General features: G+C 36.4%; 1 protein-coding gene across 1 annotated transcript in view; it reads left to right on the forward strand.

Moving 5' to 3' along the window:
* HGF (hepatocyte growth factor) overlaps positions 1-23,987 on the forward strand; it is a 58,723-nt gene extending 34,736 nt beyond the window's left edge. Inside the window, exons 8-18 of the mRNA XM_009285521.1 lie at positions 4,992-5,166; positions 7,161-7,288; positions 8,965-9,067; positions 11,074-11,213; positions 13,195-13,233; positions 13,711-13,807; positions 16,555-16,629; positions 17,227-17,373; positions 18,079-18,185; positions 20,264-20,409; positions 22,870-23,987. Of these exons, the coding sequence (XP_009283796.1) occupies positions 4,992-5,166; positions 7,161-7,288; positions 8,965-9,067; positions 11,074-11,213; positions 13,195-13,233; positions 13,711-13,807; positions 16,555-16,629; positions 17,227-17,373; positions 18,079-18,185; positions 20,264-20,409; positions 22,870-23,040 (1,328 nt within the window). The 3' untranslated portion in view covers positions 23,041-23,987. The remainder of the gene's footprint in view (positions 1-4,991; positions 5,167-7,160; positions 7,289-8,964; positions 9,068-11,073; positions 11,214-13,194; positions 13,234-13,710; positions 13,808-16,554; positions 16,630-17,226; positions 17,374-18,078; positions 18,186-20,263; positions 20,410-22,869) is intronic.
* Positions 23,988-24,271: the final 284 nt, after the last annotated feature.

The raw sequence follows: 24,271 nt of genomic DNA on the forward strand, positions 1-24,271 counted from the left end.
TAATTTTATTTCAATTATTAAACTGTTTTTATCTCAACCCACAAGTTTTTCTCACTTGTGCTCTTCCAATTCTCTCCCCGATCCATTGGGGGGGTGGAGTGAGCGAGCGGCTGTGTGGTGCTCAGTTGCCGACTGAGGTTAAACCACGACAGCCAGTCAGTTTAAGCTTAATATTTATGTAAGGTAAAGATGTTTATAGAAAAGAGGCAGTGAAAAGAGACTGCTGTTTAGTAGTTGATAAAGCATTACCTTCTACCTCGCTTCACACGAAGGCATAGCAGAGGTCCAGCATTCATTGTGTATGCAATGGCTTAATCTACATTTCTTCAAAGAGGATCCTTCTCAGAACCTTTTCATCATTTCTAATATAGTTTTGAAAGTGAGATTTAAGAACTCTGAACCTGCAGAGATCCAGATTTTTTTTTTAATGGATTTAAACTAAAAATTGTTTGGATTTAAAGCCTAGTTGTAGATATTGGAACAACCCGGAAAGATCTGTCTGTGCTCAAGGACAAACGAACTGTAAGTGTGCAGGTTTTAGGTGACAATGAGTTCTTCAGTACTGTGATTCTTGAGGTCTAATTTGTTTCTTCACTTTCTCATATGTTTTTACTGAAAAAAACCCCAAACACTAGAAAACAGTGGGTTTTTTTTTCCATGTTTCATGTGAGATAGTACGTTGAAGAAAACACGTGGAAAGAAAAGAACTGTCACTATCATACTGCCCAGAACTGTAGATCATATTGCTGGAGGTAGGGATGCCTGGAGGCAGTGTAACAGAGCATGAGCAGCTTCTCCCCATAACGTCACTCAAGTTTCTTACTGACATTTGCAGAATTGCATGGATCGTGTTTAATGAGGACTTTGCTGTGTTTAGAACACTTTCTTTACTGGGCTAGGCACCTCTTATCTTTTAAAATCTACTTTTTAAAATCATTGTTACAAATCAGGGCACATTTTCCTTTTGTTGACTAACACACTAGGAAAGACATTGCAACAGTATAAGCAAAAGTAGGAATTTTCCTGATGAGGTAATTTAGAACTCTGCTTCTTTTCCAACTATGTCCTTTTCCAAAAATACATAGATAGTATTACCATGGAAGAACATGTGTACTCCAGCAAAATCCCTACCTTCTTTTAAGTCAGTAGGAGTTTCACCATTGACCTAAAATTTGTACAGGATTTTCTTCTGGGTCATTGGGATTAAAGACAGAAATAGTATTCTAACTGGTTACTTCAGCTGTAGAATGACTCAAGGCCCCTGCTGATTCCCTCATGCTGGCATTACTGTGAGAACCAGAACTGAGATTATCTGTGGCTTTACACATGAAGCTCTGGATAATGTTTCGTCTCTTTACTTATGCATCTATGAATGCATGAGCTGGACCTTACTAATAAAGTTATATATTTTGAAGTATCAAAATAGGGAGGGGTTTATGGAAAAAAGGAAACCTGCATTATTGCAGTTTGGTTGAGGACTTCAGAGTGAACATGTGAAGGTGGAAATGCTACTAACAGGTGATCTTCCTTTAACAGTACTTTTTATCTCAGTTCGGAACTATAAAAGCTGAACTGGAACAAAAAAAAAAAAAAAAAAAAGGTACTTCTAATATGAAATTAAAGTACCTGCCTGCATAGTAAGGATTACTCTCACTTACTGATTTTAAACTAATCTTCTAACATAATGTCTCTCTCATTGGAACAAACCCTTGGAGTTGCAGGTCTTAATTTATATTTTAGACGAATTGCTAGGATAAGGATGGGAATTCAGCCTTACTGGTTTTTAGCTTGATCTTGTTTCCACCTTGTAAGAGAACTGGTGAGTGTGGTCTCAGGACTCTTTCACCAGTGCTCTGCACATCTAATGTTCATGCTCAGCGTTATTAAACTTTAGATAATTGACTATGCGGGTGACAAGATTAATTAGCCTCAGGAACAAGACCAGTACTGAATGGAGATGACTATTTAAGTTGTAGGCTTGGACAACCTGGGCATTTCTTAAAGTTTGGCAACTGCCTTATAGTCTGCAGAGCATGTCTGTAATGCGTGGTGAGGCAGGCACCGCTCTTCAAGCTTTTGCATGTCCTTGTGCGCATCCAGCCCACCTTTCATTAATGTGGACAGGGAGACTGTTCCCATCATGCCTGTTTGTGGAAATCACCAGCTGAATGAAGGATTTCTTGAGCCTTTTTTGATAATTTTTGAGCTTTCTGTGAGACTCAAGAGCCAGAATGGGAGAGTTTGTTTCTGAGGGCACAAGCCCTCAGAATTTCAGAATTAAATTTCAGAAATATTTTGATGTCTCATTTTTCATGTTTGAAAATTAGACATTTGTAGGAAATGCAGGTGGTATAGCAAGAAGAGTTTGGTGAGAGTTCTGTGGACCTTTTGGAATGATAGAATTGCTTTATTAATTCATATAAAAATATTTTAGTGATCCTCTTCATCACTAGAATTCTTATTAAGAGCTGTCACAAAGTAGTAGTAGCAGATAATCCATCACACGTTGCAGATTTTGAAATAATTTCTCTCTTAGCCATTATAATGTAAGTCTTTCCAGTAGTGGCTTGGCTGTGCAAGTATTCATTATAATGTGAAAGGTAAGTTTGTCTGGTTCCTTTAAATAGGATATTTTGACACGGACAAATTGTTGTAAAATCTGATCTACAGATAGAGGTCACTGTCCAGACACACAGTGTAAGGTTTAGTGATGAGCTGTAGATGTATATAGATGTACACAGATGTATACATCTGTAGATGTATAAGATGTATAAGAAGGAATGCTCTACAAAATGACTCTATGGCCCTGCTTAAATCAATTGATGCATTAGTTGTTTCATTTCAGGCATGTGATTTTAAAAAACCAGCCCACACAATGATACATAAACACCAACCTAATTACTTTTTCCCTAGCATGACTGAGTACAGAGTAGATGTACAATACAGTTCATTACAGTTGAAACAGTCACTCCTTGTGTATAAATAAGGTCTTTGTAATAGCTTGTATTAGGTTGAATTTTTATGCATTATTACTATTACTTAAGAAGACTTTTTGCTAGAGTTATATAGTTGTAATTTATCAATTTACTTAGGAAATATTATGCAGCCAGGATGCCATATGTATGCTGAAATTTATCATAGTAGGTTACTTTATTTTTTTTCCAAATTATACACCACATCTCTTTCATTTTTAACAAGAGCATTACATATATTTTTTTTAAAAGACTAATATGTATTTGAATGTGTCACAGCAATGTTCAGTCTAATCAGCTTAGGAGCTATTTTAGAATATAATTCCAATATATATAATTCTAATATAATTCATATATTAGTTATGATGGAAAACTGAAATACGCAGCTATGTATTTCTATTAGATGTATGAATTTGTCTTTTTGTTGTCCAATTGTTTAAAAAGTGAGTAATAAAGATTAAAAATATAGTTACTAGCTGCAAACCTGTTTGATGAATCCACTTCTTATACATCCACTAAAATCCATTTGTCAGCCTGCAGGAGGCTGCTTGTGGTACTTGCAGTGCCATGTCCTTTTGACTTTGGAATGAGCTTGGAACTCACAATCCCACTGAAACAGGACAAACTTTGCAGACAAAATGCCTTGGGAAGGAAGGACAGGAAATTAATTTGACCGTGAAACATTGATGTAAAAACATCAACCAGATGAAGAGAAAAAGGGGAATTCTCTCCAGCATGGAGAAATGTACAATTCAACTGCACGACTTGATGTTATCATCTGACAGGGAAGTGCTCTTTAACGTAGAAGATTAGACAGCAAATCAGCCAAACCCATCTGTTATGACATTTGGTTTCCTTAAGATCCATATTCTCTGCAAGTTTATAGAACTGGCTCAAGTTACCAGGAATGAACTATATTATGAGTAACACACAAATATTGTTCTAATCACTGGACTATTTGAAGAAAACTAATTTTAAAACTTTATTAACATACTTATTGCTGGCAACTAATACTTTTAAGGTAATTAATAAAATTAGTCTTGTGAACAATAGCAATTATCAACAGATGGGCAGTTACTTACAAAAATATTATGTTGGGAGCTTTTTGGGACATTGTAGAAGCATTGCTTTTACTGTAGTGTAGTTAGTTTTGTACTACTTTGTATATATCTGATGCAATATCTGTGCCATTAATTTGCAATTATGAAAATTGCATAAGAAATACAAAGAGACTTTAAAGTTATGTGAATGAGTCATTTCAAAAACCACTGTTTTTCTGAATTTAGATCAAGACAGCCCACACCAGGGTGAATGCAGAGTATATCAACATCTGTAAAAGATCTTGAGTCTGATGAATTTGTTAGTTTTTAAAACATTTGTTTCTCTGTAGAGAATACTGATCTTTGATTTCCAAAAGCTGGGCTTTTCTTTTTTTTTTTTTTCTCTAACTATATGAGGCATAAAAAGAGAAGCTTCAAGGAGGATTTAGCACATTACTTTATAATAGGATTTATCCTTTTTTTTTTTTTTTTTTTTAAATCTGCATCGTTTTTCCTGTGACTTGATATTCTGGGGATTCTTTGGAGAAAACCAATTGGGTTTTAATCCTGCAAACATGTATTAACATGTTTAAAGCTTACACATGGGTGGTCACTCAGTTTTGTAAAGCTAAGCAAATGAGAAAATATTTGCTGAACTGGAAAGAGTAAGCAAGAATATCTCCTGACCTTCAATGATATAGCATAGGCCAGGTGTCTCGCTAAACAAAAGCTCTTAAATGTTGCAGATTCTTTGCCTGCAAGTGGATAAACTAGCGTAAGGTCTAACACCTATTTTGATTTCATGGATGTTGTGAATATGAAGAGGAGAAAATTATTCTGTAAAAGACATCAGATTGGCAATTTTACCAAAGAACTCCAATTACCATGATTTGAACTACAATGTAGAGTTCAAACCTGATATCCTGAGCCAGGCTTAGTCTTAAGAAAATGAAACAGCACTTCTTCTTTGGGTCTGCAGATGAAAACATTGTGAACAGCACGGAGGCAGCAGCTGAGACATCAACATGCATTCAGGGACAGGGTGAGGGTTACCGTGGCACGGTCAACACCATATGGAGTGGAATCCAGTGCCAGCGGTGGGACTCCCAGTTTCCTCACCAGCACAACATCACTCCCGAGAACTTCAAGTGCAAGTGAGTAGAGACATGTGGGTATTACTGCAGTGGGAAAAGAGCTTAGTTTTCAAATGTTTAGAAATTCATGCCACCAAAGCAGACCATAGGATCCCTGTCCCTGCTCTGCGACCTGATGTGTTCACTCTACTTGCTGATGCTGAAAAACATTTGAACATGGGAAAATCAGTTCTTCAGATCTCAAAATATTAGTTCTAGATGAACTTGTGTGAAACTGACAGGGTTTTTATGAACTTTTTCTTCAAGCATGTGTTCACCAATTTAATTGATTGTGAAGTGTATGGATGTTTTCCAGACTGGGACCTGAATCCCAATAGTGCTGGTACATTATTACTGTTTTTCTTTCATGGAGGTAAGTATTTGTTCACAGTTTGGTTACTGACTTTAACTTAATATGTCCTAAATATTACCTAAGTGTAATCTCCTTGGCAATACTTGACATTTATAATATTTGACAACACTTCTTTTATTTTCCATCTTTTTAATCCTTTTCCTGTCTCATTACTAAATGTACTTGCATGAATAGGACTGCATTTACCTGAAGGACCACCGGTCATCTAACCTTTCTGTACAGTTCATAAACTCCCAGGACGTGAATAATCTACTTTTTTTAGGCAGTTACCTTAATCATGCTCTTTCAGTCCTTTTTTTCACTAAGTGTAAAGGAAACCTAGCTGACCAGCATGGACCCAAAGCCCAGTTTGTACTAAATGTCTTTACTGATGGCTAAATATCAGTCTGGGCTTGTGCTGGAATTTAATAGCGTGGATCTTTCAAGGTAAAGAAAAGATTCCAGTCTGAGTTTGGATTCTCTCTCTAACAACAGCTTGTTTGAGCACAACAGTTAAGTTGTCTTAATCCCTTCACTGCTATTGTTCAGTTTATTGATCAAATACTGTGCATTGTAACACATCTACTGAAAATGTAACAATTATCATTGTAATGGAAAATAGGACCCATCCTGAGCCTCCTCTGTCAATCTTAGGACCATCTTGAATTTACCTGGAAGTAAGTGCTTGAGCCTGATCCCACAGGTTTTTCTCAGACAAACCACCACTTAAACCAATTTGCGCTGTACCTATGGAACGCTGCTGCAGGATTAGGCCCTCGTGCGGTTTTAACAATGTTCCTAGCAGTATAGAGGGGCTAACAATATTAGGACTGCTTATTCAGCCGATGCTTGAGAGTGTAGTGGCTGTTCAGGCCAATAGCTTGAGTAAAATCAACAGAACCACTGGTATGACTGTTCAAAACTCACATGAGTAAGAATTACAGTATTAGGACCATTCTTTCCATAGTCTATTATCAGTAAGTGCTGCAGGTGGAGAAATAGAGTGAAATATGGAGATGCACAGAACATGGCAACAACTGTCAGGAGATGGGAAAATAAAACTTACATTTAAGAGGTTTGACTATTTCATGCAAGCTGTGAGAGACATTTAGAGATGTTCCCTTGTGACTAACTTTTACTTTAAAGGTAACAGCTGTATAGAATTTCCACATACATATTTTTATATTCCAAAATTCAGTTTCTTAAATGAATCACTGACAGTCTTCAAGACTCTGTTTCTCTAAACTCAGCAGAACCATTCAAAGTACAGGGAATTTTAAGCACTTTGGTAATATTTGTATTTAAAAACCCTTGTAATGGATTGCAGGTGTATCCAATGTCATCTTGCATGCAAATTTTGATGGAGAATCCTGAATAAAAATAAGCTATCTTGAAAATATTGTTAATCTTCAAATGAAATCTTATATCTCGTCAAAACATAGGTCCATTGAAAATGAATTCCCATAACCATATTCTTATTACAATTACTATATTTTTCTAGACACTGTTCTTACTGGCTCCTCATCTCCTTGCACTTGACACTGATCAGTAACATACAGACCTTAAGGAGCCTATATTATTGCTAATTCATAATAAAAAGCAATAGAATGCATCAGCGGTTTTAGGTTATCCCTACTGTGAGCTAACATATTTATTTTTATAGGGATTTGAGGGAGAACTACTGCCGAAACCCAGATGGATCTGAATCACCCTGGTGTTTTACCACTGACCCAAACATCCGTATTGGTTATTGCTCCCAGATTCCTAAGTGTGATGTATCAAATGAACAAGGTAACAGAGAGAAGGGTGATAACGTGATTTTAAGTGAATGCTGTACTGTTCCAAATGACAGATAGGCAGGCCTGAAAAGTGGAGAAGTTGATCTCAGTACATCTGTATTACACCTGTGTAGTTCCGCTTTGGCTTTATTTGCATACTTGGGATTCATCATGGTGTAAATGACATTCATTTCTCAGTTCATGTTTCAATTCCAGCAAGGAAAGCTGCAGCAAAGAATTGCTATTGGATCTGATTTTTAGACAAGGTGAATCTGCGTGCCATTTTATATTAGCTGGAGATCTCCTCCACTATCTTACCTTTCTTAGTTTGAAAGGCTTTTTCCAGAGCTGAGATGATTTCCTTGGTTCACAGTCTTTTTATAATTGCATATGAGGCCACCAAAAGTGATTTTTTTAAAATTTATTTTTTCCATATACCCTTTGTCTAAAAGGAGTTGAGCTGAAAAAAACACATGGGACTTCCCATATAGCCTCTTAGCTTCAAGCTGTTACCTCTGTCTGTAAAGTCCACTCTGAGTCTTCAGGCAAATGTTGGTTTTCCCATGAGGTCTTGGTATTACTCTAAGGAGTATTACTGCATCCTGAGAACTGATGTGAATCATAGCATAAACTGAGGCCAAGACCTCAGACCTATGACCCTACATCAGGCTGCATTAAGATCTCCATCTTTAAATTTTAGCCATTTTTTCTCTTAAAATTTGAAAGAGTTGCAGTTGCAAGAGTTCTGTCAGAGAAAGGATTAAACTTTGACTTTCACTCTGTGTTTTTTGTAAAGTATCAATTATCAAAAATACTGTTGAATATGAAATGAAATGCTTTATACAAAAAGTCTTTATAGTAGTTATCATTTTAAACAATCCTCTTGAAAAGTCTCAAAAAAGCTTGTGATAAATGGTTATGAATTAAACATGACTTCTGTTAGAGTGAAGAGGCAAGTTTTTGAATTACATTAAAATTAAAGTGATGTTGATTTTTTGATTTTGCCAAAAAATACTGTTGAATATGAAATGAAATGCTTTATACAAAAAGTCTTTATAGTAGTTATCATTTTAAACAATCCTCTTGAAAAGTCTCAAAAAAGCTTGTGATAAATGGTTATGAATTAAACATGACTTCTGTTAGAGTGAAGAGGCAAGTTTTTGAATTACATTAAAATTAAAGTGATGTTGATTTTTTGATTTTGCCAAAGTAGAACTTAAGTCTAGAATTATATACTGTTGCCAGTATCCAGAATCTACACAAAGGTAAGTTGTTTCAAACAGGCTAAGAGTGCCTGTTTTTTGAGGAGGGAGGATTAAGGGGGCATTTTTGCTTTGTTTCATATAAAACAGTTCCTGTCAACTTTTAGAATATTCTGTGTGACTCTTCTAAATTAACCATAAACTATATGAAAGAAATTTTCCCAGTTTATCGAAGTAAGATAAAATTTAAAATGTTACGGTGTTGAGAATGAAGGCCTCAAGCAGGAAATTATGTATCTAAATTTGAAAACTTTCTCCCATTTTCTTTCTGATTTGATTTATACAGTTGTCTGATTTATATTGTATAGTGTTTGCTAAATATAACACTTGTCTTTAATTACTTGGAATACTGATGGAAAGGAAGAGTTTTCTTTTCAATGTTGCACAATCACCCTCCACTTCTTTTTGTCTCAACATTCTTATTCAGATTGTTATCGTGGCAATGGCAAGAGTTACATGGGGAATCTATCCAAGACAAGATTTGGGCTAAATTGCGCCACATGGGACAAGAATATTGAAGACTTACGTAGGTGTGTACATACGAAACAGAAAGAAATGGTTCAGTGAGTTCTGAATAAATACTGCCTCCAGATGGCATCTCTTTTTCTTCTGCAGTGATTTTAAAATATCCCCTTATGCCCTGGAGCTTTAGTATCTTTTTTTTCTTCCCTTTTTTTTTTTTTCTTTCGGTGTTTAAATACATTACACAACATGTCTTTGTTCAGGCTAACCACTAATTGCAGGCTTTGGGATGTTTCTTAGTGTTTAGTTTACTGGCCTGGTTTACCCCATCTTTGTCCTTGAAAGTTTTGTTCTGTGAGAGGATAGCAGGAATAAAGCAGGAAATGGTTATCTCATCAATCTGATCTCATAGCTCATGCTGCTTCAAGCAGGAGGTTGGACTTGAAACCACCTAAGGTTCCTTGCAGCCTGAAATTGAATCTTGAGTTACATTACAATCTAATGACACTGACATCAAATGCCATTAAAGAGACTTGCAATTTCTCTTGTTTATCATTACTTTGGTTTCATATTCAAGTAGCGAATATGGCAAGTTACTTTAATTTATTTCTTAAAGTAAAAATGAATCAGCAGTAAGTACAAAAGAAGTTGTGAGTTTCCAAGACATTTTCAATCATGCCAGGATCCTCAGTGTTGTCTCTGCTGGTTCAGAACAGTAGATTAATAAATCTCAGGAGTGACAAGAACAATGACTTCCAGGTACTGCACAAAGACAGAGATTCATAAAAAATTTTGCTACGTGTGAGATATTACACACATTAGTGGCCCAGATGGAAACAGTTTTCCTTTCATTTTCCTTCAGTTTCTGAAATCGATGTGATTATGTCTATATTACTTTTGGTACTTGTTCTTGAGTTAGTGCTCATGATCACCACAGTCATAGCGCCTAACATGTCAACCATTGCCCTCTGGAATTTGGCTGTCCCTGATTCCTGCTGCTGACTTGATGGTCAGTCAGGTGAAGGCATGTAAGTCAGTAAGTCAGCCTTTGGGGAAGCTGTACTGCAAAAGGCAGACTTCAGTGGCACTGTCTGGAATCACCAACTGGACTATATGTGGTTTTCCCTACACAGGGTCAGAGACAGCATACATATTCCAGTGTCCTGTCCATGTAAGGGAGGCAGACGTTTAAGTTCATGACTTCTGAGAGCTCTGATAAGTCTTTAATTATCTGTGAATGAGACAGCTTGAACCAACTGGATGCTTGATGCAGCTGCATTCATATAATCTTGAGCACAGATCAGCCTTTCTCTTACTCCCATAAATCTTCCATCTGGGAACTTCTTTGGGGAGTTATCTGTCTCACTTCAGCAGTTACTCTGGTTATGGGTGTGCTAGAAGCAGCATGCATGGTTGGTTATGAACTAAAAGGGCGGTGCAGCTGTAACTTAGGAAGCCTGTATGCTTCTGTCTGACAAGCCAGAAATAAACAACTTTCTCTGCTTCAGATTGCCACCCCAAACTTTCACCTTTAAAGTGCCTCAGGTAGGTTTGCAACTTAGGTGACCTATCACTGCAGTTTGTCTGAGCCATTCATCCTTCTCCTTGCCTGCTGCTCAGGCTGGTTAACTTTCTTGCGTTTGTCTTTCTTTTGCCCGATATTCAGCTTTCTTTGCAGATTCAGTGCTCCCTTGTGCTGTTAATCTGCAGGGAGAATGTACCTGTGCTCCCAGAGAGGCCTGCATATTTGCTGAGGGCAACACAGACGCTCTTCTAATCAGTGTAAAGATGCCTCCTCAGGGTATCCAGGGATTTTAGCTCCAGCAGGAGATCTAGAAACCTCCCAGCTATCCTGTGGACACAGTGCTTAAAATACCAACCAGAGGAAACTTGGACCCAGATCCAGCAAATATTTGGGTCTCGTCTTCCCTTTGATTTCAACCAGCCCTAAACCCTGACCTGTAGGCTTCTCAATCAGCTAATATTACAATGTGGAGCAAAGCAACATTTAACCTTTGAAAATTTGGGCTATAGTATAAAGCTTTTCAGCACTTTGAATTTTTTTTCCCTGTAGGCATATACAAATATTCAGAGAACCAGATGTTAGTAAACTGAAGAAAAACTATTGCCGCAATCCAGATGATGATTTTCATGGTCCCTGGTGTTACACAGATGATCCTCTCGTTCCCTGGGATTACTGCCCTATTTCTCGATGTGAGTACTTGGTATGCTTCAGGCATTGTCAACTGTGCAGTCCCAGTGAAGCCATGGTGTCACATGCGTATGCATACCTTTCTGTTGTCACTTGTGGCAGCAGAAAATGTGTAATTCTATCAAAAATCAATTGTGCATGACTGAGAAGGAATGGACAGAAGCTGCTTGTGCAATATACAAACAAGGGGTCCTTTTCCTTGACCAGCTTGGACATTTCAAGGCTTATTTATGCAGCAGGAGCATAAAAGGGCTATTACACATGGTCAAACGTTTTCCAACAGAACTAGCTATTGAATGAGGGCTGGACGGAGACAAAGAATTGTCTAGTGGTCAGAATGCTGGCTGTGGCCGCAAGAAACCCAGGGACATTTATCTTCTGTGCTACAAGCTTCATAGTCTCTTTATGTGATCTGTATTTGTTTGTAAAGTTAGGATAACTCACTATATATAAGTTGAAGTGTATATGTGCTATATAGATTAGATTCTGTTTTCGGATGTTTATGGGATGATTTAACAACTGGCAAGAATTAGGAACATCACTCCTCCAAAGTTGCATGTTAAAATCTAAATAGCTTAAATAAACAGAATTAAAAATCCTAGGGAATTCAGTAATAAACTAATGCTAAGTGGAAAAAGATAGATTTATGCCGAAAAATGTGCAATTCACATTTATGTTTAAAATTTTTCTCTTCAGTTCTTATTTCTAAATCACTGGGCTGTATATCCTGGGAGAACATTTAAATGCTAAATCAGGCTTTTGAATGCATGCCTGTACTCTCTAGAGGTTAAGAGTAATGTTACATTCATTCCTAGCAGCAATCTGCTGCATTTCCTCATAGTCTGAACTGCAGCGTCTCCAAGAGGTGATATTTGAAGTCTCAGGTGAATTCCTAAGGAAATATTCACAGTAAACATTTGTAGGGTATATGGCAATGGTGAGTATTATGATTTCTGGACTCAAACTCCAGAGCTGGAATATGTCTGTTTTACAATTGTAACTCGTATGGACTACTATTAAACTAGCAGTAGCTCATTCAGGTACTGATAACCAGCTTAACCAGTACAGACAAAATGCTGGCAGTTCCCAAGTGTACTTACTTGGTGCCTTTAACTGGTCTTTTCAAACTGCACTATATATATATTTACATATATACATACACACACACATATACATATGCATACACATACACATATGCATATGTGTATACATACACATGGAAATTTAACTATGTATATAACTGTATACCTTTTTAAATATATATATATTTGCCTAATGATGGAAATCTAGTTGGATGAGACTGCTTAAATTTTGCCTGTGCAAATTTTCAATAGCTACACCTGTACCTCTAGCTCATAGTGCTGGGTCACGGAAGGCAAAAATTTTGAACCAAGTTTAAGCAACCTTGTTGTAACTGTATTTTGACCTGGACTAGATGGAAGAACCAAACCAGATTTTGGGGAACACGTTTTGATAAGGATAAGTTTTTACTGATAGCAACATAAAAGGACTTTTGAAGTTTCAAAGGCTTTTAAGGAAATTAGCAATTTTCATTAAATCTGATTTGGATTTAATCACATGACTTCTATAGTTCCTGAAAGCTTATAGAAAAGTCACAACTTCATTTTTCAGCATTTGCTTGTTCGAATGAAACATGTAAATTGAACATGATAGATAGCCTGATGTATTTGGGATTCAGCCAAGAAGAAAAATGCTTGAAACTCCTGTTGCAAAATGTTTAATTCTTATTTCATTCTATTGGAATGAAATTCCATTTTAGTTCATTCTATTGGAATGAAATTCTGCCTTCTTGTTAATCCTTACTAAATTGTGCTTTTGTAAAGTATTAAAGAAATCATTGAAGTTTAAAACTTTGTGAACTATTAAAATTAACAATATGCCATTTTCTGGTTTTTTTTTACTCCACTCAGTTTTCAGATGTGTTTTAATTTTGTATTATGGCTATCTTATGTGTCTGTCTAGGTGAAGGTGATACAACTCCTACTACAACCAGCTTGGATGGTAAGTAAGTTTGCAGATGTACTGTGCAGTGCATATATTGTATCATATAAGACTGGCCATTTCTTTCCAATTGGGAAACAAGAGAAAGATCAGTTAAAGATACAAAACAACATACAGCTTGGGAAAAATTGCTTTCACAGGAGGAAAATGTAGAATAGCTTTATTATACTCCTTTATCTATTCTCACTGTCCTGTCTTGCCAGTGGTGAGATATGGTAATGATTTTCAATGTTTGCTTTATAACTATGTAAATCTCTGAAAAACCTATTTAAATATATGTATTTTATATTCCCTATGAATATTTATATAGACTGACCCAGCTTCACTGAAGTAGTTTTGATGCTTTAGAAATATATGTCATTAGTGCAGGAAAGTTAATCCGTAATAAATATTGACCTTCTTGTGGTCCTTATGTGCAACTGTACAGGTTTCCTACCGCTGTTTTTAGTAAAATGTGATCTCTGGACCTGCTTTCAGATACTGTCATTCCTTGCGCCTCAACAAAACATTTGAGAGTTGTAAACGGAATCCCAACACAAACTAACGAAGGATGGGTGGTTAGTTTGACATACAGGTAACTATCACTTTGATTAGAAAGACAATATATCCACTAGGATATTTGTTTTGGAACCGTAGAAAATGTTGACCATAATAAGAATGCTTCTAGATTGCAGTTAAATTCTGTAAAAGCAGAAAATAAGCATTCCTGGAATATCAGGTGATTCCATAGTATTCACTCCATCAGTGAAATATAAATATTTTCATTATCACTAACTTACACACATGAGCTTGTAAAGCATTCGTATCATTCTGCTCTTTCAATTAGCTACTGTAGACCTTTTCGTAACATTGGCTTAGCATCCAACATTAAACTGTTTATTTTAGAGGCTGTTACAAAAAAAATTGAGTTTCATATCTGTATTTTAATTTTAACAGCAGTGCATTTAGTTGTGAAGTGTTGGATTGATACCAGTGTCATGTTTAGCTTTCTGCTCATATCACTGCATGCAATTGAAATGTATTCTGTATTAAAAAAATAAGTAGGAGCTATAGGGAAATCCTTTTCATTCTGTAAAACAAGACCCTAACATCTCCAGCTGGAATTGTGTATTACATTATGGCAGATCTTACTTTGCTACTGTGTAAAAGCCAGAACACAGAATTACCGTTTCCTACGTTCATTACTCTGGTTCATAACTCATCAGCTGGAAGTGTGAGTCGTTAATGTATAACAGGAGATATATCTCATGCATCAGCCCTGTATCTTCTGTCATGAAAAAAAAAAAGTCTTTTTTGTCTGCTGGTACAGACTGAAGTACAGCTCACTTCTATTAGCTTATGATTCATCATCTCTTTTAAAACCGTGTTGTAAAGTAGGTCTTAAATGAAAAATTGGCATAAAGGAAAAGATAAAAAGCCTATTTTCTACTCTGCTTCATTGCTAGAGAAATACCAGGGGTCCTTCCCATCCTTGCTAATCTTTGCATCTCATGAGCTCCAGTCAGAACTAGACCTTTCTGGAAGTCTAACCGATGGTCCAGAAAGATATTTTTAGAGGAACACCACTCTATTCCTAGACTAAGTAACCAGATAGGTGGGCTGAGTCACTCTCTGGAAAGGTTTACCTTTCCACTATTTTTTAAAGCAGCCTTGATGTTTGAGGAACTTTTAGACAGGTGAGGTAAATTACATCTGGGTGCCTGAAATTTAAATAGCTAATGTTAAAGTAGTTGAACCTGGATTTTCTGCTATGCAACAAAATTCCATTAAGCAGATGAGTGCTTAAATGATTTCAGATTCTTTTATGAAACTGGGATTCCTGGGATACTCCAGCAGCAAAATATATTTTTAAGTACTACATATGGGCACAAAAATGTAGTTTTGTTTTGTACTGTTACCAAGGAAGCAAATAGAATCTTCTCTGAAACAAAATCTTAATGACTTCAGGACTTTCTGCAAAAAACTAACTGTACACCTCAAAATGGAATTACCATATCTGAATGGTAAAGGCTTAGTGATACTTAGAAACTGGTATTCATATTTGGCAACCGAGGCCCACCTCTAAATGTTAAATTAATCATTGGCATTTTCTTATATACTCAAACATATAACAGATTCAAATTCTGTTATTGGGTATATTTAACTATATTTGAATGAATTTCATCTATTCTAAGTATATTGAATGAATTTCATCTATTTCATGGAATCAGCTCTGGCTTTGTGCCACATTCAAATAGTGTGGCACTTTCCTATGTGTACTGCTCAATCTTCAAAAGCAGATGATGCGATCTTGTAAATTCCTTTTGATAGTTAGTGATGCAAACATAACATGCAAGAACACATTTGTGCTCCTGATTGTGACATTTTTATAATAAAACTGGGCAGAGTCTATATTTTAAGAAGAATCCAGCCTTTTGGACCAGATATTTTGTTCCTCAACCAAAATACAATCAAAAAAAATAGAAAAGGAGGCAAGCATCTGTGTTATTCTGCTGTCTTTGAACTCCATATAGTCTGGGCTCCTTCCAGCAGTTCTTTGCAAAGCTTTGAACATTTGTGTGATTTGAATTTATAAATTGTGAGATTTTAAGCTTTTCCCAAATTGCTGACAATTCTGGTTCACTTTCCAAAAAGCTGCAGAAAAGAAATGTGATTTTGGAGGCACAAAGAAGGAAACTAATTAATCTCCATTCCACAGTCATCTTTATTTTTGAAAGAACTGTCATGCTTAATTGCTTTAATTTTACTTGATATATTATGCTGTAGGTTTTCTATAATCACATGTAGGATGTCATACATTGCAGATTGTTTCCAACTGAAGTATGTGGGGACAGAAATCTCATAGGGCTGGTAATCAAATAGGAACTCTCCACCTTGAGGTCAATGCTTTGAATAATACCTACATGAATAATGACCAAATGTTGTTTACATCTGGTGGCAGTTTGGGGACTTGCTTGAATGTTTCAGTCCAGTTCCTATTACAAAGAATTAACTTGCCTTTTTTTTTTTTAATTATGTGTCTTATTATGCATTTAACTTTGAAGCTACTAAATTAACAGAGTAACTGAATTTCTCTTTCCTCCTGGTTTATACACATTGGAATAAAACTCTGAAAAGTCATGCTACTGTAAGTGTTGAAACTGCAGAGCAAAGGGGCAGAGACATGTTTTTGCAGGCTGTCCGTCAGCCATCTTTCACCAGCAAACATATGTGGGGAGCAAAAGTACCCTTTAAAGCTTTTGACTATGTAGAAACTAACACTATTACTTTTATTTATTTGTTTGTTTGTTTATTTTCTTTTTCTTCATTTTTTTTCCCCAGGAATAAGCATATCTGTGGAGGTACTTTGATAAAGGAAGAGTGGGTTCTAACAGCAAGGCAGTGTTTCCCTTCTCGGTACAGTAGTCTGTAGCTTTGCAATATTGAAATACATCTATTTTCGGGAACTTATCAGCACAACATTGCTTCAACTTAAATGCAACATTTTTCCCTTCTGTTTGGCTTTAGCACTGCTTTTCTGATGAAAAAGTCCTGTGGGACCTTTTTATTTTCTGTTATTATTGTTGTTAATCTAAAAGAGCTCTGGCTATTTTACATAGAAGTATAAATATGTTTTCCAAGTGTAATGGTTAGACAATTGCCTCTTTATGAAAATAATCTCATGCTTCTGCTTAACTGGACAGAATAAAATAGAAAACTTGGGTAAATCTCAAAAAGTTCAAAGGTTCATACTGTCCAAGGATCTAAATGTTTGGATACTATTAGGAAAAAAAAAATAGATTTTAGTAACAGTTAAAGATAAAATTATGTAGTGGCTTCAGACCAAAAACTTACATCTGAGCATGTTGACTTTGGAATAGCAGTTGGCTGCATAAACCCATTTCTGGTGAAGAGTATTAGTTAAGATCTTCTAGCATAATCATATTAAGCAGAGTTTTTTGAGTTATTTTATTATACACTCAGCAAAATCCTAACCAACTTTGCCTCATTTAGGTACAAAGATTTGAAAGACTACAAAGCCTGGCTTGGAGTCCATAATATCAAAGGAAAGGGAGAGGAAAAGCATAGACAAATTCTGAATATCTCCCAGTTGGTATATGGCCCTGCAGGGTCAGATTTGGTCTTACTGAAACTTAGCAGGTTAGTAGCTATTATTGCCAATTCCAGGATTTTTAAACGATGAATGAAAGTCTTCCTAAATAAGATTTTAAAATTCAGTTCTCTACTATCTCTGATGCTGCAGATGATGTCTCCATGGGGTAAACTTTCCAATTGTAAGAAATTTTACTTGATATATGCAGAAATGCAGGTTCATCTACCTTACTCAGAAAACAGATGTTACTTCTGAAAAATCATGCCTACATTTTTTTTCCTGATAACCCAAGTTTAGGTTTGTTAGGAGGGTTTTTTTGTTGAGGTTTTTTTTTTAAAAAAAAAACAAAACAAAACCCCACATTGACTAGTATATGGTTTTAATTTAAAGAATAAGCACCAGATTGTAACTGAGATCTTTGTGTATATATGAGCTTTCAAACTTTCTCTATATTAGCAAAACTATATATTCAAATGAAATGCCATCATTACTTACTTTTAAGATGAAACCCCAAGTTAAATAGCATAAAAATGGTGACAGCATTTCAAGAAATCTTTTGACAGTTAACAGCTGTAGCACGAAAAATAGGTAGAAGAGAATCCATCATATTCTTCAAAGATGGAAAAGAAAGGAAAAGAATTGGCACAGTTTTTAATTGCTGTGATGTGTAATAGATTTAACATCATTCTTAAGATACATTTTAGAAGGTTAAATAAAATCCATTATACCTATTATTTGTTTTCTCTTTTCAGAACTGCCATATTGACAAATTTTGTAGAAATAATCCGATTGCCCATTTCTGGATGTACCATTCCAGAGAAGACCAGTTGCAGTGTTTATGGATGGGGATACACTGGATGTAAGAAATTATTTTTAAAAACTAAATGAATACGTTGACAGCTTACTTCCTCTTGTCGTTATAGGTGAGGCTGCTGGTATTGCCTGATGCCACGGTTGTCCAACAGTTTAATTTTGTAGAAATAATCCGATTGCCCATTTCTGGATGTACCATTCCAGAGAAGACCAGTTGCAGTGTTTATGGATGGGGATACACTGGATGTAAGAAATTATTTTTAAAAACTAAATGAATACGTTGACAGCTTACTTCCTCTTGTCGTTATAGGTGAGGCTGCTGGTATTGCCTGATGCCACGGTTGTCCAACAGTTTTTGTTATAAAATGCAGTTTCAATTTTTTTCTAATTTTGTAAATCTTTGAGCATTTTATCTAAGAACATTCAATATGAAATTTTTTCTACTAGCCATCCTTTTTTTTTGTTTTTGTTTCAGTGACAGGCAAAATGATTTAAACATTTCAAAGAATAAACTAGAGAAAAATATTGTTCTACATGTTTAAAAAATCTGGCAGAATTGTTTTGCAGAGTTCTAACCCTTTTTTGAAAAATTCCGATTCATCTACTTGAGCAGTCTCTTTCTGGATCCCAAAGCAAACTGCCCTGTGGAAAAACTAATACAGAATCACGTAATCAAAGGCATAATTAACATACACAAAGACAGTGAACTAAGGATGCACAGGCAGCCCTAAGTCTGGCATTTCCTAACTTTTGAGTACTTGACTTTGCAACCTTACTGATGTTTATTAAACGCAGTTTTTGTGTGAAGTAAATACAAATATGTGGGAGAACAGACATTTATTTAGTCTGGTAAATACTATATCTGTCTAATTATGTGTTGATGATAAAGTTAATAGCTGCCAGTTGACAATAATTAGTCCAATAATTACTGTGCTCAAATGTCGTTTTGCCACAGACCCTGAGTAAGCAGCAGCAACATACTCACGCTGTCCTGGAAGCAGAGCAGAAACTAGACTGTAATTCTGAGGCTCTCTTCCTTGTAACCATTACTCCGCATTTCTTTGTGGGTGGCAATGATCTGTACCAGCCCTCTTCCAGATGACTGCCTTTGATGTTCCCAGCATGGCTATGTTAGCCATCCTCTGGGGGAAACGGCTGTCTGGGGGACAGGGAAGTCAAGCTGGAGCACGGTGCAGCATCAGGGGAGAGCTTAGCTTAAGAGATTTGATAAGGTATTTGCAATGTTGTGGAGCTACGTAATACAGTAAATACATAACATCTGTCATCCAAGGACTTTGTGCTATATTTTATGCACTACTAAATATAATCCTCACGGCATCCTAGTCAGGGAAGGAAGAAGTGTTACATCCACTTTTGTATTCAAGAAAGCAGGATAACAATTCAGTAAAGGGCAAGCTTGGCATTTTCTTTTGATGGCTGTGCAGGGAACAGGCAGGTCCAGGCCCTTTATTTATCTTTGCAGCTTGTACAGGCTTGTCTTTTGACATGTAGAACAAGAGCAAGCTCCACAGGGCTCCTGCTTCCTGACCTTCACACTGATGAATGGAGATTGCACAAAGCCGTGGCTCTGCCCTTGCAGGCACAGTCATTCAGTGTAGCTAAGCCAGCACAGAACGAGAAAAACTCTACTCTGCTACAGTATTTTTCAAGCACACGTCCTTCCCTAGGCCATGGCAGGCACTGTTACACATTAACTGGTGTTTAAGGCAGGGAGCAAAATCCTCGCTCCACTGATGGGAGTGACAACATTCCGAGGCTCACTTTTTCTGATTTCTGTGACGTGACAGGGCAAGCTGGTGGTGGACTGTAGAGTAAACCCAGTTACCTAGCATTTTCTTCTAATACAAAAAACTTCTCCAGATATTCTCAGAGAACTGAACAGACATGCGCACCAAACAAATTTCTTGCAAATCTCATTTGTAGCAAATATAAGAAATCCAAAAGACAAATGCATGATAACAGTGAGGCTGTACAAAAATGTGAGTACTGGGGAGAAAATACAGTAACTGAAGTGACATGAATAAGTTTATCCAGACTGCATCTTCATTTCTTTTTTTTAACCCCTAAAATAGAATAAAGTTCTCATTTTCTTTTCAATCCTAGTAATTAACTATGATGGCCTTCTCCGGGTAGCAAACCTGTTTATTTTGGGAAATGAGGAGAAATGCAAATATCTCAAAGGGAAGATCACTGTGAATGAGTCAGAAATCTGTGCTGTGGCTGAAACCGTCGGCGCTGGGCCTTGTGAGGTAAATACTGCATTTTGTAATACATTCTTAGGAGCCATCAACCTGGCTATTTCTTTCCGAGAAATAATGGACTAGAGTTTTTTATAATTAATCTCTCTGTATTAAACTTGTACACAAAAAAATTATTTTAATCTTTTGCATTGGAAAATGATTTGTGTTTCTAGTGATCTATTTTCTGCCAAAGTGCAGGAAGGTGTTCCTTTGCTTCAATTTCACTGTACTGCCACACTAGTAAAGGATTTACATGAATGTTAAATATACTCGTGTAACTAAACACTTTTCTAGACTGAGATAAATTTGTGTTCTGTAGAATAAGGTCTAAAGTGGACTGTGTGCTAAAAACAGCAGTATTTTTTGATTGAGTAGAAAGCAAAGGCTGGAACAAATTTAACTAGTTACTTAGATGAGGACTTGCATGCAAAATACAAAGTCACTGCTCAACAGAGTTGATAAAGTTATGAAAGAAGGAGAAAGATTCAAAAATGTACTGAGGTTCAGTATCAGTCAGAAGGCTGGAGCATTTGGTCTCCGTAATCAAGCCTGAGCAACATATCAGTGAGGACAGGAGAACAATTTCAGTGAAAGTATAGTTTGATACAGTTGTTTTGCTTGGGACTAGTTTTGATGATGGAGAAAAGATATCTGAGGAGAAGTGCTGTAAATCATTTATTACAAGAAGATATTTTTTGTGTGGAAAATCTGCCTGATGAGATGAAGTCTAGAAGGAGGGCAGTCATGAATGTTATTATGCATTTAATATCTGGAGTAGAATAGATGATTTCCTAATACTGATGTTAACCAAGCAGTGAAATTTTCCCTACTCAGGGGTACTACCAAATCATAGGGAAACGAGGTCTTCACCAGGCTGAGGCCTCTTCCATTTATTATTAATATTCCAAAGGATCATTTTGTTATTGCAAAGTATTTTCCTCAAAAGCAAATATTTAATCATAAATGAGCTCTTATACACGTCAAGGCTTATAAATGAAACATCTGCATGGAAGTCTGCTGGGGATCCTGCACTTTGTTTTCCCCCACAAGAAGAAATGGACTGAATTAATTTTAGCAATCAGTCTTAATCACTGTATGGTTTCCTGCTCCCTGAGTTCCCCTTTGAAGCTACTTTCCTCAGCAGAGAACAGGCAGAGAAACAAAATCAGATTGGCAGGTGTCACGCCCCACCTGCGGGAAGGGGAGAGTGACTAAGATCCGCAAATCCCCTCGGTGTGGATTAAGGTGAAATAGCACTCAAGGTCCAAAAAACAAACTCCAACTTTAATGGCACAAACACTTCTATAAGCATCAACCCTCTACCAAACAAAGGTCAAGCATTGTTGTTTCTCTGGTGATCCGGAGAGAATAGAATGCTAATTGTCAGCTTTTATTGTTTGAAACAATGTCTCACTATCTGATATGAACATTTACTGTCTAGTTTTGCAGCTAGTTTGCTAGGTTCAGTATAGAGTTTGCCTGGGTAAAAACTGCAGTATCTATGTTCAAGTCCCAAATCTATGTGAATATATCTAAATTACTGTTTCAATCTAATTTAAACTGGATATATTTTAGTGCTAAATAAGACCCCAGTCTGAGTTGGTCATACTCCAAATTTTCACTGAATGCATGTGCTGGTGCATAGATGTCTCATTCACTCAGAATAATGAAAAAGAGTATTTTAACAAGTTATGTCTCAAAATTATGTCTACAAAATATTACCTTTTATTATGTTTGAGATGTTCTCCCACACCCCCCACCCATTAGTACACTTAGATTCTCCTCCTGGAGCCTTGCAACATGATTGACTGACAGAAGGATATTAAACTGGCTCTGTCAGTAGTCTTTGATGCAAAGCCTGTGATCACAACAAAGATGTTTATCAGTCGACTCACTTTCTGCTCATCTGGTTTACATGCACATAAATAGATATTATGCTTGCAGGTAGCTGGAAGAGGACAGTGAGATCTGGTAGTCTGAAGTCACTAGAGTCACATAGAATAGAACAGAATAGAATCATTAAGGTTGGAAAAGACCTTTAAGATCATCAAGTCCAACCGTCGACCCAACACCACCATGCCCACTAAACCATGCCCCTAAGCGCCTCATCTACACATCTTTTAAATACTTCCAGGGATGGGGACTCAACCACTTCCCTGGGCAGCCTGTGCCAATGTTTAACCACTCTTTCAGTAAAGAAATTTGTAAATGCATGTAAAGATGGATCATAGAGTTTAATTTCCATAGGAAGCAACCAAAGGTCAAAGGCCAACCTTGACATTGGTTCGCATAAGTTCTGGTTGTGAAAACCATATTGGAAGCTGGTTTTTGTCCCATGGCAAGAATAACTCTATTGCCTGTTCATTGAGCTAGGTCATCCCCAAAAGAAATCAGTCAGAGGGAGACAGGTGGGAGCTGTGTCTTGAAGCATTTTGAGAAGTGACATTGTTTATGTTTATTTTTTCCTAGCGAGATTATGGTGGTCCCTTGGTCTGTGAACAAAACAGGCTGAAGATAGTAGTTGGTGTCATTGTTCCTGGCCGTGGATGTGCCATTCGAAATCGTCCTGGGATTTTTGTTCGGGTCTCATATTACTCCCGGTGGATACACAAGATTATGATGACCTACAGAAAACCCTGAAAAACTCAACAACTTCCATTCAAAGAAAGATTTTGGACAACATGGAATTAATGTGTAATGTAAAGATCAACAGTTTTTTAACTACTTGATAGTCAAGTTTGTAGAGCTTCTTTTAATATTTATGGGTGTTTTTAGTGTTTTTGTCTATCAGTGTTGTGTTATAAATGTTGGAGTGACTTACAGTATATGCAAGTATGGTGACATATCTCCTGAAGATACTTGAATGGGTAAACAATTTTGCAAAGATATTATTACTGGACGATAAATGGTTTTGTAGAAATAGATCATATGACCTCTTTTATGCTGCTCTTCAGAATATCTTGGAAGGAGAAACAAATTATAGTTTTATTTAACACATCTTATTCTTTCTATGAGCCATATATTTCTCTTCATATATGACAAAAGACCTACTGAGAGATATATGCATATGTCAAGGACAGCATATATGAACATATTTCTCTTCCCTGCTTATAAGAGGTCAAAGATTTCAATATTTCATTAAAAAATAATCTCTTTAGAAATTAATATTTTCATTATTGATGGACGTTGACAAGCCTGCCATAAGCAGAGTTCTCACAGAAGTCAATATCACTTCCTTTTACACCGTGCTTATAGACTCTAGTTCTGCACTTGGTCCTTTCAGTGTGTATGTGAACCCCTAACAGATATCTCAGAAACCATTTTGAATGAGAGAAGAGACATAGAAGCGGATTGGTTAGCAAACTATTACTCATTTGTTTAAAGTTAGTCCCAGAAATAACTGTGAATTTACAATGCTAAAGAGAGTATTTCATACAGTTTGAAAAATTAATCCTGATTAGCTACTGGCAGACTTTGGCCATTAAAAGAAATTTCAATCAAATGCCCAAATCTTTCTCAACAGACAAGTGTTAAAAATTCAGTTGATTCTAGTTATTTCATGAAAGTAACTCTGTATTTACAGCAGGAAAAAGAATAGTTGAATCTGGCACCTGGCTGAGAGACTTAATACTGGGAAAAGTAAGTTATACATTAATAGTCTTTTCAGAGACTTAAGATCTTTAATAAAAACTTACCTAGGTTTGGACAAAATTATATCCTTTGTATAATTCCTTTCAGGGTAATAAAATTATTGCAGAGATTGATATGATCTTGTATGTAATATGGAAAACATCACCAATAGTTTAGTAGTTTGTTTCCTGCCTGTATGTAGAACCATCGTTTTCCTTTATGTTGGTGGGGAAAGGGAACA

Source organism: Aptenodytes forsteri, unplaced genomic scaffold, assembly GCF_000699145.1.
Source record: "Aptenodytes forsteri isolate BGI_AS27 unplaced genomic scaffold, ASM69914v1 Scaffold87, whole genome shotgun sequence".
Classification (NCBI taxonomy): domain Eukaryota; kingdom Metazoa; phylum Chordata; class Aves; order Sphenisciformes; family Spheniscidae; genus Aptenodytes; species Aptenodytes forsteri.